The sequence below is a fragment of the Prorops nasuta genome, unplaced genomic scaffold (assembly GCF_024137725.1).
Source record: "Prorops nasuta isolate Cenicafe-Biocafe unplaced genomic scaffold, Cenicafe_Pnas_1.2 PNAS00071, whole genome shotgun sequence".
In the NCBI taxonomy this organism is placed as follows: domain Eukaryota; kingdom Metazoa; phylum Arthropoda; class Insecta; order Hymenoptera; family Bethylidae; genus Prorops; species Prorops nasuta.
Genome location: NW_027116868.1, coordinates 164,988 through 182,964, shown reverse-complemented (window position 1 = coordinate 182,964; position 17,977 = coordinate 164,988). Strand labels below are relative to the sequence as shown.

At 37.5% G+C, this 17,977-nt stretch overlaps 1 protein-coding gene across 1 annotated transcript in view; it reads left to right on the top strand.

Annotated features, from left to right (window-relative positions):
- Positions 1-12,772, top strand: part of LOC136784771 (ATP-dependent RNA helicase SUV3 homolog, mitochondrial-like) — a 154,492-nt gene extending 141,720 nt beyond the window's left edge. The window contains exon 8 of the mRNA XM_066745660.1: positions 12,587-12,772. Coding sequence (XP_066601757.1) covers positions 12,587-12,619 — 33 coding nt within the window. The 3' untranslated portion in view covers positions 12,620-12,772. The remainder of the gene's footprint in view (positions 1-12,586) is intronic.
- The last annotated feature ends 5,205 nt before the right edge of the window (positions 12,773-17,977 follow it).

Here is a 17,977-nt window from a genome sequence, read left to right as displayed (position 1 = left end):
TAATAATGAAAATGCCAAATTACTTATAAAAACATATGATTTAAATTATAACCGCCATCATACATTTTTAAATACGAAAAAATTGAAATTTTATTACCAAAATTAATATATTTGAAGGAAAAAGCTACTTGCGAGGTCCAAGCTTTTCACACTGTTAAGTAGAATGCGTGGTATAAGCGGAAAATGATACTAGCTGTGTTGCTATTCAATATGGGTTAGTAAACTAGCTGATTCTGCGGTATTAGGCACTGTCTTCGATTTACACTCCGATCGGTAGAGTGCAAGGTAGCTGGATTCTTTGGATAAAATAGGAAAATGTTAGGTCCCTCGTTACAGATGTTAGTCCTAGTATGATTTATTGAGGTGGGGGAGGGGGGGGGGGGTGTAAATCCTATAGTTGGATTTTAATATATTTTGACGTCACAATTTTCGAAGGCAACTGACGCCTATTTCTCGCTAGGGGAATGCGAATTCGAAAGTGAAGTGCACAATGTACACAAAATTAAACTTAGAAATAGATTTCAAAAATTTATTTTAACAATTTATTGTTTGCTGAAAATAATACATTTATTAATCAATTTGGGCGCCAAGCATCCAATTTCATTCAGCGGCTTGACCGGTTGATACCGTTCTCAGGATGTGCTAAATTGGCTTTGATCGAATCCAGATAAATAATTTTTAAGTTACAAAAATTATACTGCATTTGGGAACGTTTCCCGAAATTATGTAAATAAAGATATCTGTTTCAACAGCTAATATGCTATCAACGTCGCGCTCATCATTTAACTCCTGATATGTGGCCTGACGACCTGTAAACGGAAAATATACATGAAAAGAAATAACTAAAAATTGAAAGGGCCGGTCCTAAAATAAATAAACCCGTAAAAAAAAAATCAAATGGATAACAATGAAGAAATTGCACCTCTAGGCCGCGAGTCTTAGGCCAATGCCTCCCTATCGCAGCTTCTCCCGAAAATCCGCTAGTTATTTTAAGGAAAGAGAAATGAAGGTGTACTCCCATCATAACGAGGTTTTCACCGTACCTGACGTCTTGTCCCAGCTCCTGTCCGTCCCAAAGTGCAAGGAAATCCTTCCTCCTTAGGTCTCCGTAATACCAAAAAAAACACACAAACTAGAACGCGACGATCCGTCGGCACCATAGAAGTTCCCAAGGAAAAGAGGTCGCGTCCCCGCAACAATTTTACACAGGCCGGCATCGATCAGCGCCTCGCGTAGCGATTAGCGCAAATAATTTGTGATCCCGGCACGTGCTGCCGCGAGCGACCCAACCATCCCTAAATTCAAAAACTCTTAATGTGACAGGTGATAATCCTGTCACCATATTTATGTTCGGTTTTGTTTGGTTAGCATAGAATATTTTTAATTATACTTTATGCTTTTGTGGGGGGTGGGGGGTGGGGTGTCAAGTTCTGTACAGGTCTGGTTGCGTCTCGGCTTTGAAAATTTTTGCCGTTCTGGGCTTGGGATGGTTCATCTCTGCGTCGTATATTAGTAATTAGGGACCTTAGGCTGATCAGGCTATTGATTTAGTTTGATGTACGGAGGTTTCGTATGTAGCGGTTGATGAAATCAGCGTTGTCAGTGGTTTCAAGTTTCGTTTTTTTTTTCTTTCAAGAGTTTGCCGTCGAAAGTAATTTTAATATAATTGAACGATCAAACGAACTTACTTGTACATAAAGTTCGATCGTAATTATATGATGTCTTCGCTCGAACTACATTACCATAACAATGCGTACATGTCCCCAAACAGCTACTATTTGATTCACGAATTTAGAGTCCCAAAAAACTACCGACGGCAGCGCCTCCTAGCGTTACTCCTCCTGACTCTTCGAGCTTTAGGCTGCTTGGCTATTTTATTCCGTTGTGATGCTTTAGGGAGGGTTAATAAAAACAAGGTGGGAATAGTGTAGTTCGAGGGAAAACTTCATATATTTACGATCGAACTTCAGATACAGATAAGTTGGTTTAATCGTTCAATTATAATTAATCCTCTATCCATTATATCCTAATGTTAAATATTTTTATAAATGATAAAGTTTGCGCCCTTTTTGCTGTACTTGAAGCTCCTAACATAAGTGTTTTATAGGTTAAATTAACGAGGTTTTCACAATATAATACTTTAAAGTAATCTAGAATTATCGCTATATCCCAAGTACCTACGTATTTGGGTCTTGATTGTTACAGCCTGTACACGTCCTTTATAAATCTATAAATATCTAAATGTTTGCCAATTTTATCCTGTGATATAAACGAGATTGCACTTCTTTAGGAATTCAAAGCTTCGTAGGATGCGCCTTTTTCGAATCTTTCTATCAGAAAACTAAGGACATTTGCTGTGCAGGTATCCGTAAAAAGAATATTTCCTTGGTTATAAAATTCGTTCCATTGTGTCAATGCACATGCATACTGTTTCAATGTCGAGTCAGCTACCAACGCTAACATTATTGTTAGGGCTTCTCTGGGTAACGTCTGTTTAATATAGCTACCCGCACACTTTTGCGGCAATCAAACGAATATGTTGCGCTCGCGGATGTATCTTCTCCCAGTCAGGGGATAATAACATGTTAACATTTGGTTAAAAAATAATTAATACTTCTATAATTATTTCTTCTAAATTGGGAACCAAGGCTGATTTCTCGACAAAGGCACGATAACATTTCCAGTGGCATTTTATCGCTTTATCTTGACTAACATTTTTAATATTAACGCAAACGGTGGGAAGGCTTACAAGAATTCGTCGAACCAATTTAGTGTAAATTCGTCAATGCAACAAGCATTCTTTTGTGGTTTCCATAACACGAACCTCTCGCACTTTCTATTACTGTCTGATGCAAACAAATCAATGGACAGTACCAAAAGTTTCAGTTATTATTTGGGACCATTTTCTGCTTAGTTCTCATTCTGTCATCCTGACTGATTTTGGAGTCTTCGTCTGCTATTACAGTTTTTGCTGATGCTATATATGACGTAAATAAAATTATCTCCCTTTGGTCCGCCCATTGCCAAATTTTCCTAGATAAAGTACTTAAAATTTTCACTCTTACACCTCCCATTTTATTTAAATATGATAAGGCTGTGTTGTTATCTTCGCGTAAGAGCATCTATACATTCCTTATTTATGAAGCTATTTCAAACAAGACGATCTTTACGGTAAGCGATTCTAAATAGTTTATATGAAAATTTCTTTCCTTCTCCGACCAAACCAAATATTTTTCGTGCTCCATCAGTTTTGCCCCAGCCAGTCGAGGATGTTTCCGTATAAATAGTCTTTTCATAACAACAATCTTTAATATAATGTACTCTGACAGTCAAATTTTCTTTCCACTATCTCAACTCATTTATAACTAAATCTGGTATAGGCATTCTTTTGTCAAAATTATAATCATTCATGATCAACTGGAAAATCTTTTCTTTCTCTAAATTCTTTGTGTAGGGGAGACCTGGGACAAATGTAACACGGGGCAATTGCAACAATGCTAATAACATTTCTGTATATGTATGAAAAAACATGTGACTCTAGTCCAAGGTTCCTTCTCAATTGCTAAGAGCTCATCGGTATTTTCGCGCCGTTTCCTAACAGCACTGCAAATTTATTGGCAATATTTGAAAAACTACGTAAGTGAGTAATATTTTTAGGTTTAAAATAACTCCGTCTAGAGAGGAGCATATACGGATTTGAGCTGATTTATTTATCACAGATTATCGGATAGAGTTTTGTTGAGTATATGTGTGATGTATGCAAGGTTAGGTTTATGGTTTCTTGCAATAAAATAAATCTGACCTTAATAATGTGTTTTAGAGACAATTGTAACACTTGGAGCTGGGTCAAATGAAACACGTTACATTTGACCCCGGCCATCTTTTCTTTCGTGTAAACGTTTGCAAATATTTCTTCCTTTATCATTTTTAGATCTTGGTAGTAATCATGCCGAGGCAGCGCAAAAGCACGACTAATTGAGGTCCCTCTATGGAAATTATAAAACGTGCGGTAGCTTTAGTTTTTAAAGAAAATAGAAGTCAAAGAGAGGTGGGGCTAAAATGTTAAATATTTGCCATGTAACCTTAAATCGTGCCGTAAATAAGATTAAAGAAGGTAAAGAAATAATAATAGGATATAAGCCACATAATAAAGTATTAAATTCAGATGATGAAAATGCCTTTGCCAAATACTTGCGTGCATCATCAGATTTGTACTTTGGATTATCTCCGAAGGAATTACGCCAACTTGCGTATCAGTTCGTTGCAAAAAATAACTTAAATACCCTAAAATTTGGGACAACACAAAAATGGCCGGAGAAGATTGGTTTAGCAGTTTCATGAAAAGAAATCCATAGCTTCCAATTCGGATTCCAGAAGCTACTAGTTACGCGAGAGCAGTTAATTTCAATAAAGTAAATGTTGAGAAATTCTTTGATAATTTATCTAAAGTTTTGGAGCAATACAAATTCGAACCTAGAAACATATATAATGTTGACGAGACTGGAGTGACGACCGTGCAGAAACCCAGGAAAGTTATAATCGCTAAAGGAATTAAACAAGTAGGTTCAGTTACATCTTCTGAGAAAGGAACTCTCATAACAATGTGCACAGCAGTTAGCGCGCTTGGCCACGTCATACCACCGGTTTTTCTTTTCCCTCGCAAAAAGTTTTCACCCCATTTCATTAGAGATGCTTCTAGTGGATCAATTGGGGAAGTAAACGGGACAGGATGGATGCAGAACAAAAATTTCTTCACTTTTATCAAATATTTTGCAAAATTTTTAAAGTCAACCGTGGATCAAATAGTGCTCCTCATTTTAAACAATCACGAATCCCACCTCTATATCCCAACTATTGACTTCTGCAGGGAAAACAACATTATCCTCCTTTCTTTTCCACCATATACATCTCACAAACTACAGGCATTAGATAGAACGGTTTTCGGTCCATTTAAAACATACATAAACTCATTTATAGATGCATGGATAAAAAATCATCCTGGCCAAACTATGACGATCTATGATCTTCCTGGCATTATAGCTCAGGCTTTTCCACTTGTTTTGATTCCAATAAATATCATTAATAGTTTTAAGGTCACTGGTATATATCCATTCAACAGGCACGTTTTCCAGGACCATTAATTCGCCCCTGCAATTGTAACAGAAAAATATTTAACTGCAACTAATCCCGTTGAAATTACAGAGGTTATTGAAAAAGATCGAAACCAAAAAGAAAACGTTTCAGCTTCAATAACACAGGATAAAGAACCGATCCCTTCAATATCTTCTGCCATGACACAAGAGGGCGATCCAGTTCCTTCGACATCCAAAGAAATTAGCAACACTAAAGCCACATTAAATTTGAACATTTCAGCAGAAGAAGTTTTTAAAACTATTCGGCCTTTTCCAAAAGCCAATTTCAATATGGATTTGAAGAGGAGAGGTCGAAAACGGGGTAAAACGGCTATTTTAACCGAATCACCCGAGATAAATGCATTAATAAACGCTTTTACAAAGAAAGAAGAAAATAAAAGAAAAAAGGTGGATAAGAGAACGTTAAGAAAAAATGTAATTCTCTTAAGAAATATAAGAAAAAGAGGAAAACCGAATCATCATCTTCAGATGAAGACAACGACGCAATATGTCCTTATTGCCTTGAAATATATTCGAAAGATATAACCGGTGAAGTGTGGATTCAGTTTGTTGACTACAAGAAATGGCCTCATGAGAAATGTGCAATGAAATCGAGAAAAAAGAAAGATTATGTCCTATGCTATTATTGTTTAAATTGCGAAGACAATTAGAAATCTATTTCGCTATAATTTATATGAAATTAAGTTCTTTTTGTAATTAATTCATATGTTTTAAGTAGTTTCTGGTTTACAAGAATATAACTCTGTTAATTATTTTCACCTATATATTTTCTTTAGGAATATTGTTGTTTTATCTGAAAATGTTATACAGTTATTGTTTTTCAGCATTAAAATGAAGTTTATTTTCGCACAGCATCACTATTTGCACCTTCTTAACTCTTTATATTATCGTGTTACAATTGACACGGTGAGTGTTACAACTGTACCCAGAGGTGGGTTCAATTGTAACAGAATTACTCAGTAGATAAAAATGAAATATTTGCTTTTAAATATATTCTAAGGTGTTCATACTACAGTATATCTTTAAGAGATATCGAACAAGTATAATTCCAGAATTTCAGGTCTAAAATACAATTATGCTCCAACCGGGATCGGCAAAAGTGAAAAATGTTACAATTGTCCCCGGTCTCTCCTACATCCAGGCATACCCGACTGCTGGGAGCACTGCAACTAGTTTGCCAATTAAACCCGCAAAATCTCTAATTGTGGAGCTTTTTATATACAAGAATTTCTGTACTAACTCAGTGAATTGGTTTCTTTTCTCAGTCGGTAACGAAATACAATATTTCACAGTATTAATACTCATATCCAGGAAAATTCTTTGTTGTGAGGGAATAAGCCTTGATTTTCTATAATTTACTATAAAGCATAACGTTTCGAATAATTATTTCAATTATTTCACTTTCTCGTAACAACGAAGGTATGTTCTATGCTCAAACAATTATTAAGGTAAATTATGTTCTTAAAACCTCTTCCTCTTAGAAACTTTGATAGGCACTCTCCACAATTTGATAAAGATATACGGTGTGGAACTTAGACCAAAAGGGTGTAATGTAAACTCAAATACACACGCAAACTATTCCTGAATCTGAACCTTACATATCTTGTACTCTGTTTATTTAATGCATGTTAAAATGTTTTTTAGCCACAAATTGATTTAATCATTTTAAATTCAAAATGAAACGGTCCTTCCAATTAGACACCTTAACCAAAAAATATGGTAATAAAACTTGACCCTCGACCACAAGGCATTTCACCATAGCTCCCTGATATAAAAGCTCGTTGATTGTAATTTCTAGTCTACTCTCCTGTTCTTGCCCTAATAAGCAGTTGTAGCTAGCGTCAGTACCTGCTGACGTTTGTACGCGCGCGCGAAACGAATCTTATAACCTAAAATTATATATAGTGTAACGTTGCGTTCCCGCGGCGTTACAATAGCTGCCATCTAGCGCTTTGCTAATCTCAAGCACTAGATAGGCGGGTCGTGTGCGAACTAGGAAGTTATCAACGGATTAGTTATTGATCGAGGATCGATAACTTGTCGGCTTCCTAGTGCCGCGCGATGGGTGTAGCGGGGCAGCGGCGGGACAGGCGCAGGGCCTTACCTGCTCCCGTGGACTGTCCCGACACATGTAGTTTGAAGGTCTTGGATGACTCGTCGAGTGCCTGTATAGTGCCCTGCCGCCGATAGAATTGTGCGACCCCGCTGACAGCTGCCACCGGAATTGATAAGTCAAGTGCAGCGACTGCCAGGGAGCCGCGAAAACATACCGGACGACAGGACACTCTAGCCCTGCGGGCCATCGTCAAAAGGGCTGCCAGGAGAGATAGAAGAGTGCGAGAGCGAGAGCAAGAGCGATCGAGAGGAGCAGGAAGAGAGAGAGAGAGAGAGAGAGAGAAGGAGATAGGAAAATAGCCAGCCCTTTGGTAGCTGAGATAAGGGTGAATATTCGTTTTGTAAAAAAAGGTCCTGTGACGTCCCGGGGTGTGCTAGGGCCTTAAGGCTCGTAGCACCGAACGGTTTTATAGGGAACCGCTAGCCCTGCTCATCTGTCACGGGTAAGCGGGCAACCTAGCGGAGTGGTCATTCCGTCGGACCTATAACGAAAAGCATATTATGTAGAGGCGCGAATTAACTGAGTGTTCGCGATTACATATATTCGTTGTGAGTTTGACAGTTGACAGGATCGTTCCCTTGAGTTGGTTCAAGGCCGCGGACTTAGTACAATTATCGTGAGGACTCGCGACCTTAGACTTCCAAACCTAAACAATCCGGGTCGTGTTGTGATCGAGTACGCGGGAACTTAGTGAGTGCGAATAACCGTCGAGGAACGCGCACGCGCGAGGATAGGGACTCATCCGCGTAGCGTCGCGTAGTAGTTATCTCAGGAATCCACTGGTGGCGCGCGGAGCACCGCGCGACTCGGTGGGGACCACCGCTAACTCCGACTAGTGGCTCGAGCGCGAGATGAGCTACTAGGTCATCGGGGCTTCAGCCGCGTTCGCACAACTTAGGCCGCGTCCACATTTAGGACCTCGCGTAACACACTTATACTGTGTAAGGAGAACCGGGTATTGTATTGAGCACGGAATTAATAATAAAGAGAGTTTAACCGAAGTTGAGGAATTGTTGTATTAGCACCCCATCCCCTATATTCGCGTACGAGGGTTAGAAACCCTTCTGTATAAATAAATATTCGGGTATTATTAAAATTACATCGAAGGCGCCCGGGTCTTGTAGGAAGTCGCCTATAGGGACGCGAACGCGATCGGTGAGGAATCACTCCTCCCTCCCCTTCTACGCTATCCCTCGGGATAGCCAGTAGCGTCACAATAGGATAAATTTGTCTTTCGTAATTTTACCCCAATTTGCATAGAATTTACGTAATTTTCCTGCTATGTAACTTATACTAACTAATTCTCCATCTGTGTTTGGTTGACTGGGTGTCGACTCGGATTGGTCTTGCTTTGAAAGAAAATTTCGGCTTCTCTTATCCTCTGAATTGCGTATATCCCACACCGCGAGGACGGTTCCTGTGTTACGTACTAAGGAGTCGTGGCCGCTTATCAGTCGCGTTTCGACTGACTTGACATTAAAGTTTGGGTCAGTAGAGCCTCTGACTTGGCTTTGCGACTCGTAGTATAATATACTATAATATTGCACTTCGAGCGGTAAGAATGTAATGAATTAGCAGGATTCGTGGTGAATGATAGTATGAGTAAACATATGTTAGAACAGCAGATTTGAAACAATTTGGTATATTTAAGAAATTGTAATGATACTTACAATAAAATGACAGATTATAATGCATTAGCATCCGCAAGTTACTATTAAAATATGTGGTTACTGGAGCAAGTGAACTCTCCCTTTACAGATTGTTCTTAACACTAATTACTAATTAGATGCAATAAGTTCGTAGTATTTGTTGTTATCTTCCATAACGGTACGTGTTAGGCACGACTGAAAGATGCGCACTCGCGAAAATTACCCCCAATGACTTGATATGAAATTACTATTACTTGTGACGTTACTGTCTATCCCGAAAGGTAGAGTAGACGGGAAGGGGAGTGACCCCTCATCGATAGCGTTTGCGTTCCAATAGGCAACTTCCTATAAGACCCGGGCGCCTTCGATGTACTATTAATTACTACACGAATATTTATTTTTACAGAGAGGGTTATAACCCTCGTACACTCTGGGAAATCGAATCGTTCCGAAATGTCAAACGAAATTAAATAGGCCTAAGTTAGCTGGTGGACAAGATTTTTCCTCGTTGCGCGGCTTACCTGCTCTACACTCCGGGAAATATATTCTGTCCAACTTATAACCAAATGTTTTAAAAGGCCGCACTTCAATAGCGGTCAACACTTTTCCACATCACGCTGGTTACCTGGTCTAGTGCCGAGTCCCGAGCAATAAACCGAGAACAATCGAAGAACCCTATAATATACCTGATACTCTAATCACTAATCCAAAATTACAATTTTTATATTTTTAATCAAACAGGTTTGAAATTATTATGAATACATTGCTTGTATTTTTAACATGAAAATGAATCCAAAAATGACGTTATTCGGACTATTATTTCTATATTAGTTATATCTTGCATCTCCCATTTTATTAAAACCTGTTAAAAATCAAATTTATTTTATTCCAATATGTCTATAAATAATCCAAATAAGCATCAATTAACCCGTAGCAGAATCATACTAAAAAAATTGAAATTTTTAATTTTATGAGATGATTAACCTTTTTCTTTTTGAAGATAGTATTTTAAAATATTTACATTTATTTGTCAATTATATCTTAAACTAAAATTTATATTTGTTAATTTTTTAATAATATGTTTATGTCCTTTCCAATATTTTGGAAATTTATTTTAACTTAACGCATAACGAAGATATATAGTAATATTTAATTTTTCGTAGAATTTATAGATAATAAAGTAGCAGCTTCAAGGTATAACTAAAAGAAATAATTGTTTGATTAATGTCGTATTTGGACTCATTTTCATGTTAAAATTACAAGGAATGTATTCGTAATAATTTCAAATATGTTTGATTAAAAATACAAAAATAGTAATTTTAGATTAGTGATTAGAGTATCAGGTATATTAGGGTTCTTCGATTGTTCCCAGTTTATTGCTCGGGACCCTCAGGACTCGGTGCTAGACCAGGTAACCAGCGAGATGTGGAAAAGTGTTGACCGCTATTGAAGTACGACCTTTTAAAACATTTGGTTATAAGTTGGACAGAATATATTTCCCGGAGTGTACATAACTCGTATCTAGCATAATTAATATAGTAATATAAAATATTTTAATTAAAAAAAATAGTGAAATCAAAATGCTAGGCAAGTATAAATTTTTGTTACCACGATGAAAGTTAAAATTTGGAAAAAGGAAAATAGTAACACAAAAATTATACTTGCCGGGCCCGTAATATTCATGTGTAAGTCGCTATCTTGCAATTTAAACGTTGCTTCTCATAAGTTAAAAATGTTGCTATTTAATACGATTGCAAACAACGGGCCACCGGCAAGTATATTTGTTGTGTTACTATTTTCTTTTTTCCAAATTTTAACTTTCATCGTGGTAACAAAAATTTATACTTGCCTAGCATTTCGATTTCACTATTTTTTTTAATTAAAATATTTTATATTACTATATTAATTATGCTAGATACAACTTATGTACTTGCCGTTCTTTCTTTACAAGCGAAGCTTGTTTTTTGTGGGATAGACTAGACCGCAATGCAATTAAGTTATTGTTTTATCATGTTAGACTAACTTTAACAATAGTGATTCAGTACTACGGAAAGAAAGAGTGAAGACTGGAATAGAATTATAAATTATTTATGTACTTGTGCAATATATATGATACTTTTATTATTCAATTAGTGAAAGATTTGCCATTGCATGTTCAACAGCATGGTAGTAATTTTTGGTACATCTAATCTATCTTCGTCATTATTAAGAAAAATCAGTTTATCATCCGCGTGTCACCATTATTGTATAATCTACCAGAGGATGAAGTAAAGAAAGATATATTATAAAAATAACATTTTTTGTACTAAGTATTATATTGAAAAAATATAATGAATATCAGAGAAGCTTAAATATTTCGGTTACACAACCACAAAAACATACATAAATTAAAATTTGAATTCAATCAAGAATAGTATTATAAATTCTATCCAAATTTATGCATATTTTTCCCTGAAATAATAATTAAGGTAAAGTACAAATAATATAATATATTTCGCATTTAAATGACAGTCAGTAGATAAGTCTCTGGATAAATGTATCAAATGTGTTAGCTGTCAAACTCAAAAGACCAATAACTCAATTAACCAGCTCATTGCTGACATAACTGGCTGCTGTAACTTAAGAAAACGGATCTCCAGCAATTCTCAATAATACCAACTTCTCGCCGATGAATACTTTTGTACTGCTGCCAAATTTATTTTTATTTCCAGCACCTGGCCAGTAATTTCCGAACACGCCCTTATATTCACTTGGCTAATAGCTTGGGAACGTGGAAGCAATTATCGCATATTTCCACCCAGAACAACTATTCACATATACAAGCCACCGTATCCGTGTGATGGCACAAACGTTGTCACTTCACACGGATACGGTGGTTGTATGTGTGAAGTTACTTTGGGAGGAAATATCCGATCACTGCGCAGAAGCATACTGATGTATGATGCTCATTATGGCTGCACCTTACCAAAAAATGCAAATTACTGTTATGTATTACGTAACGCTTTCACTATAAATAATACATTTTTAAAAGTAAGAACTATCCGTTTAATAACTAATGATTTAGAATATGATAGCAACACAAACAATGCTTTTACAATATTCTTGATTCACACAGATTTAAAGATTTTTCAGAAAACACATTTTATTGGTAATACTATTTTCACAGATCTCGCTAAATTTGCATTCATACCAGTATTCATCTTATAACTAAATATCGCTTGAAAACACTTTCTACATCTCTCTTTCTTGTACTTTCCTGTTTCTTGCACATATCAAAACGAATACAATTAACAACATATTCATATGTTCATTCTCACGTCTAATATCTTAATTCATAAAGCTATTCTATAACAATATTTAGAGTTATATACAAAATATTTTATAATCTAATGATCTAGTGTTCATTAATAAAAGTGCGCAAAATTACTACCTTTGCTCCCCTTAAAGCAGGGCCTGGAAATTTTTGTACTTTTCAACTGTTTACTATAGTCACTAATGGGGGTTTTCTATTAGTCAATACAGTAAATAGCTGAAAAGTGCGTACATTTCCGAACACTGGTCTTGAGAACTCTGAATGAATTAAAAAATCGTACAGACTGCATAATACTTATGGCAATTTATTGCACTGCTTACAAATCGTTATTAATAAAGTTTCTTTTTTTTTGCAGATTTCTAGACGTTCGTCTAAGAATAGGAAATAATATGATGAAAAAGGTAAACATTACTGTCCAATACAATTTTTGAATATCTAATTGAAGAATGACTCTTATTTTTTTCGGATTCCACAAAAAAATATACTTAAACATTTAATACTTTAATGTAATAATTAGATAAATTAAATAAAACATTTTTATAAAAAACACTACATTTTAATTTTACCTTTTTCAATTTGGATATAGCATGGTATATAGGGGGTAGACACAAAATTGTAAAATTTCAATGTCACATATAGTAACGCAAAGGTCAGCTATCTACACGCTAAGTTGGATCACGTCTATCCGAGTGCAATACCTAGAGTATTATGCATAGCTCTACACGCGAATGCCGATAACAATTTGCGTCAAACTTCTGGCAATGAACACCTTTGTGAAAACTTTCTGATCACCAGGTATCGATAGATGATAGCGCGATTGATGATTTTTATTCACACTAAGTTTCCTACATATATTTGAAGATCAGGGATCGTTATTAACTATTACTTCGTTAATGGTTAATGAGAATTTTCCGATTAAGCATTATGACCATATCTGGGTATCCATTCTGGGACAGACAACTAGACTCCAAACAGGCATAAGGCACACGGACTTTGAATTTGACAATTTTTATTACAGCCACTACTAATGGGAGCCATGCCCTTCTCTAAATTCAATCTACTACTTCCCCGGCTTACAGACTCTTTCAGGATAATATCTCATGCATTAACAAGTACGTTTCCCTGTAGCAATGACAATTTTGCTGTATTTTACATGAAAATAATATATTATGCGCAACTTAGGGTACTACGCGTTTTTGTCTTTTACTATTATTCAGTTATATTACAAGTTCTGATGGCACGCACTTCTTATCAATGCTTCTTGTAACGAAGTTTTTCGTTACGTATACAAGATATCACGTGTAAAGCAACTAAAGAATATAAAAAATACCGAATAGTGGATATTATTAATCCCTACGTTACCAACTCATGAGATAGGCTTACAAGTAGATTATAGTTAACGACTGAGATAAACCGCATCAACTAGCAGAAGCCCGAATGAAAAGACCGACGCTCCATGTGGAAATATCCAGGTTTCTTGGGAAGCAAAGCAATATCATGCCAAGCACCTTAGGCAGACTGAGTCAGGGATATGTGGTTTCCGGAAATTCTGAAAATGGTTGTTTCTTTAAGTCCCCGTGAGAAGAAGAAGATAGAACATTCAGTCCGGCTTGAACGATGCTTACGTGCCTCTAGTCGGCTGCGCAGTACGTTGTATCCTGATTGCCGAAGGCAGGCAGTCGGGACATGGCCGCGCGACTGCGCTGATGTGTCCGTGCGTGCTTCTAGGTACGTGATGTGACATGCACACACATAGTCGTTGACGCGTTCGCTTACGTGAGACGGATAGTATAGGCTAGCATGCCCGTACATCACGACGAGATTGCGATTGATGCATATAAAACTGTGCAGGGGCGTAGGTAATCCTCAGAAATATGTCCAGGCTTCCTCTATAATATAATACGATTGCGCTGTGGTTGGGCGGACCGAGAAAATTGCCTGCGTGGTTATCCGTCTTTGAGAGGCTATATGCCTGGATATGATATCGTATGTTCCCACACTCCTCACCACAACCTGTGTGTGGATAGTGAGGGGGAAAAGTATGTTCTCAGAAAGTAGGATCGTGAGGCAGGTGTTTCCGGAAGGAATCCTCCTCACTCTCCATGACTTAGCACACTGAACGACCCTGGCTATCGCTACCGTCCAATGCATGGCCGCAGGGCTAAAAGAATACATGTAATTGGTGGGTATGAAATGCTCAAATGATAACGTAGGGTTGTTGACCACCCACACTGAGAGAAATTATTCACGGATTTTGATTCCATTGACAGTTATTCGTGATATCAATAATCTAAATTTATTATATTCTGAATAATTCGAATTATTCCTAATATACATAAATTTAGTTTATTGATATCACGATTAACTGTTAATGGGGTCAAATTCCGTGAACAATTTTTCTGAGTGCAAATGACCAATTGGCGCTCTGTTACCGAAAGTAAGGACGGACGATGGAGATGGAAATACGCAGTATGAGTGGCCTCTCGCACTGGCGGAAATAACGTTACATTCCATACAATTAAGGGGGGAGTCTCGTGTAACACCACGAAAAATTAGCAGATTTTTTTCAGGAGTAAGGGAATATATAATTGAATCGCTATTTTTGCTGTTGATTGTATGTACTCTCAAAAGTATTATCATATTTTTTTTATTTTAGTTGAGTAGCAAAAAAAGTTATTTACCTTTAATGTTAAAGCGTCCATAAGAACATCCTCAAACGGCATGACGTGTAGCTTCCCTAAAAAGCCATCAATTCATGTTTTTCTTTTTTTACTACAATCTTAATAAAATTTCCCTCTGGATGAACCTTGTTTCATTTAAAAAAATGATAATTTAAACATAAGTATCGACAGTGAAAAATAAAGTCTAATTTTTACCAATTTTTTGTTCATCTTTAAAACAGATTACAAAATACTGATTCGTAAAATATTTTTAATTTGAGATTCATCTATAGGGGAATTTTATTACCTTTAAAATAAAAAAAATGTTTTAAATCGGTTGAGAACTTTTCTAGTTATGCGTTACGCTACTTCGGAAAAAGTGGTTTTGAGAAAAACGCGTTTAAAGTTTCCAGTAGGAAAGAGACTCTCAGCTGACGGATGATAACAGGATCAATAACTGTTGACTATAACAAATATTTTTACCAAGCTTATATGAAATATAGTCTCAGACAATATATGAAAATAAGGTTTGACCGTACACAGAAATAATGAAAGCTATTGTTTCTAGCGGAACAGTACGCTCCCCAAGCAATATTATTGCATGACGCACAGCTACAAAAATCGCTATAACTATGTACTCAGTACGAATTTTAATGTAATATTTTAAAAGTAATATCTTTAGGCTATGTACTATCCATATATGAAAATAAAATCGATTTTAAAACTTATTACACGAGGCTGCCCCCTTAAATGGTTGACCTATCTGGAGCACTTGTCTCTTCAAGGACCCAAGGTTGACTCACGCTGGTCGCATAGCCTCTCTTAGGCACTGGACTGCTACACTGGTCTTATCCTTCCCTAGAGTATGCCTTATCCTACCATAGTATCTGTCCGGCTCTTACTTTAAACTTTTGGATGGTAGCGTAGCCCATTCACTGCAGTCTTCCTGGGGTGGGACACCCCTTCGACAACCCAATCCTAACCATTTTCTCCTTCTGAGTAGCTGGATATTCTTAACTAATCTGATATTCTCCCTGGATTTTCTGTACCATAGCTATGCTGTCATACAGCACGAGGGAACTCGGCTATGTAGGCCTTAAGTGCCTCATTCTGCACACTACGGTAATCCGACATCCAAGAAGGCTGCGTAAGTGCCTATATAGTATCTGAGAGAAGGTTATCGTGGCCAGTACTAATGGCAACGTACCCTATTATTTTACTTGTCAGTGACAGTCCACTCTATTGCCTAGAAGTCTCCCTTTTTCTACTATGGTATTAACTAGGTGCCTATACACCGGGCTTGTCACTCTACCTTTTCTTCTCATCTACCTTAGGACTTATCAACTATAACGATAAGTAAAACATCTTAAGATAGTTCTTAGTGATTACCTATTAAATTAAGAGACTGAATTCCCTTTTGAGGTTATCTGCTTGTTGTGTGTGGTTTCTCCGCAGAGCTTTCCTTCTCCTTTTTTTCCTTCTTTTCATTTTTTTCTTATTATCCTATTTATTATTAGCTGTACGTTACCTTAAGAGGCTGATTTGCAAGAAAGCAAAAAGCAGGGTTCGTACCGTTTACGCCCTATAAAAACGAGTTGGGCGCATGCGCGCTTACGACTGTTTCGTTTCCTACTCGAATCGACCAGCTGATCGATTCGAGTATCCGAAGGCCACTATCGATAACGACAATCAACCTAAATATAAATTTTTATGAAACTAGGCAAAAAATGTACTAATTTTTCCGGTAATCCCATTACTGCCTTAATAGGTAATCCGAAAATTCTCCTTACTTATGTTACGTTAGGTGCTGCGTCGGCAAAGCAGCGTGGCCCGAATGGCCTACGGGTATAATTAGGTCAGGAGAGATACTGCTGAATTACTTTGACAGAGCCCACAATACAATCGAAACGTCGAACCTCGAGCGGTAAAAGATCGAAAAGGTCAGCGGGGTTCGTGGTATTCAAATAGAAGGGGAAACACCTCTTCGTTAGAGCTCTGATTTGTACGACTAGTAATGTATTTCAGGTTTGTCTTACAGTTCGGATGGTTGTATGATTCGCAGTAGTCGTCGTAAGAGGTTGTTTAAATCTTAGTTGCTTTATTTCTAAGGTTCGCGTTGATACGAATTACAATTAATCTAATACTTAAACTACCAGCATTTTGTTGGCCGGGCGAAGAATAGTCTTGAGTTATCTGCTCCGTTCAGGTACGTAATATCCGGACGCGACTCGCGGCAGTGAGATGCACAAGATAACTGAAGCTCGGTCGTTCGGGCCGGATTATAAATGCGAATTTTAGGGAAGGTGGTGCAAGACCCCTTTAGTCTCGCAACATCCTTCAGCCTGCATCTTATCAGGTCGGGTCATTGATCGTGCGAGCATTGACACACCCAGCCGGGAATTCCGGATGTCAGCATTGAGCACCGATCTCGAGCTTCGTGCTCCGCCAAATGATCGGAAGCCCCGTTGTCGAAACAGCCAACTCAACGTATTTTTTATATTTTCTTATTTGTAACTATTCTACCTATTGCGAAAATAAACTATACTAGGTTGTAGAAGTACAGGGGACCGGACCCTTACGTTACACCTTCTCCCTTAAACGGGACATTATCCCCAGCGGGTTGATGTCCCGCTAAAAAAGGAAAACGCAGGCGTCGATTACCTGTACTTTTCTTTTATAGAGATCGGGAGTCTCGACGATTAAAGGGCGTCCATGGTGCTAGGGCTGGCACGTATTGTGGCATGGGTATGTGAGATGCCATTTGGACAGTTGGGATGCTGATAGTACATATTAGCAGCATCGGGGTTTGTTCAGTCTGTGTTGCTGGTGGGCTCTGAACAGTGATGGCAGCGGTTAACCTTTTGGAGGTCCCAGCGCCGGTCGCCTTTAATTTTACTATTAGAACTATGCTTAAGACTATGATGATAAAAAGGAGGGTCCCCGAGGAAGCGTAGGTAATGGTATGAGATGTCTCAAATAGGTCGTCCTGGCGTTGAAGGTCCCGGGCTTGGTGCTCGATGTCCTTGAGAGCTATGCTGTTGGAGCTGTGGGCCCAATCCGTGAGGGGTTGCTGCAGGATGGGATGA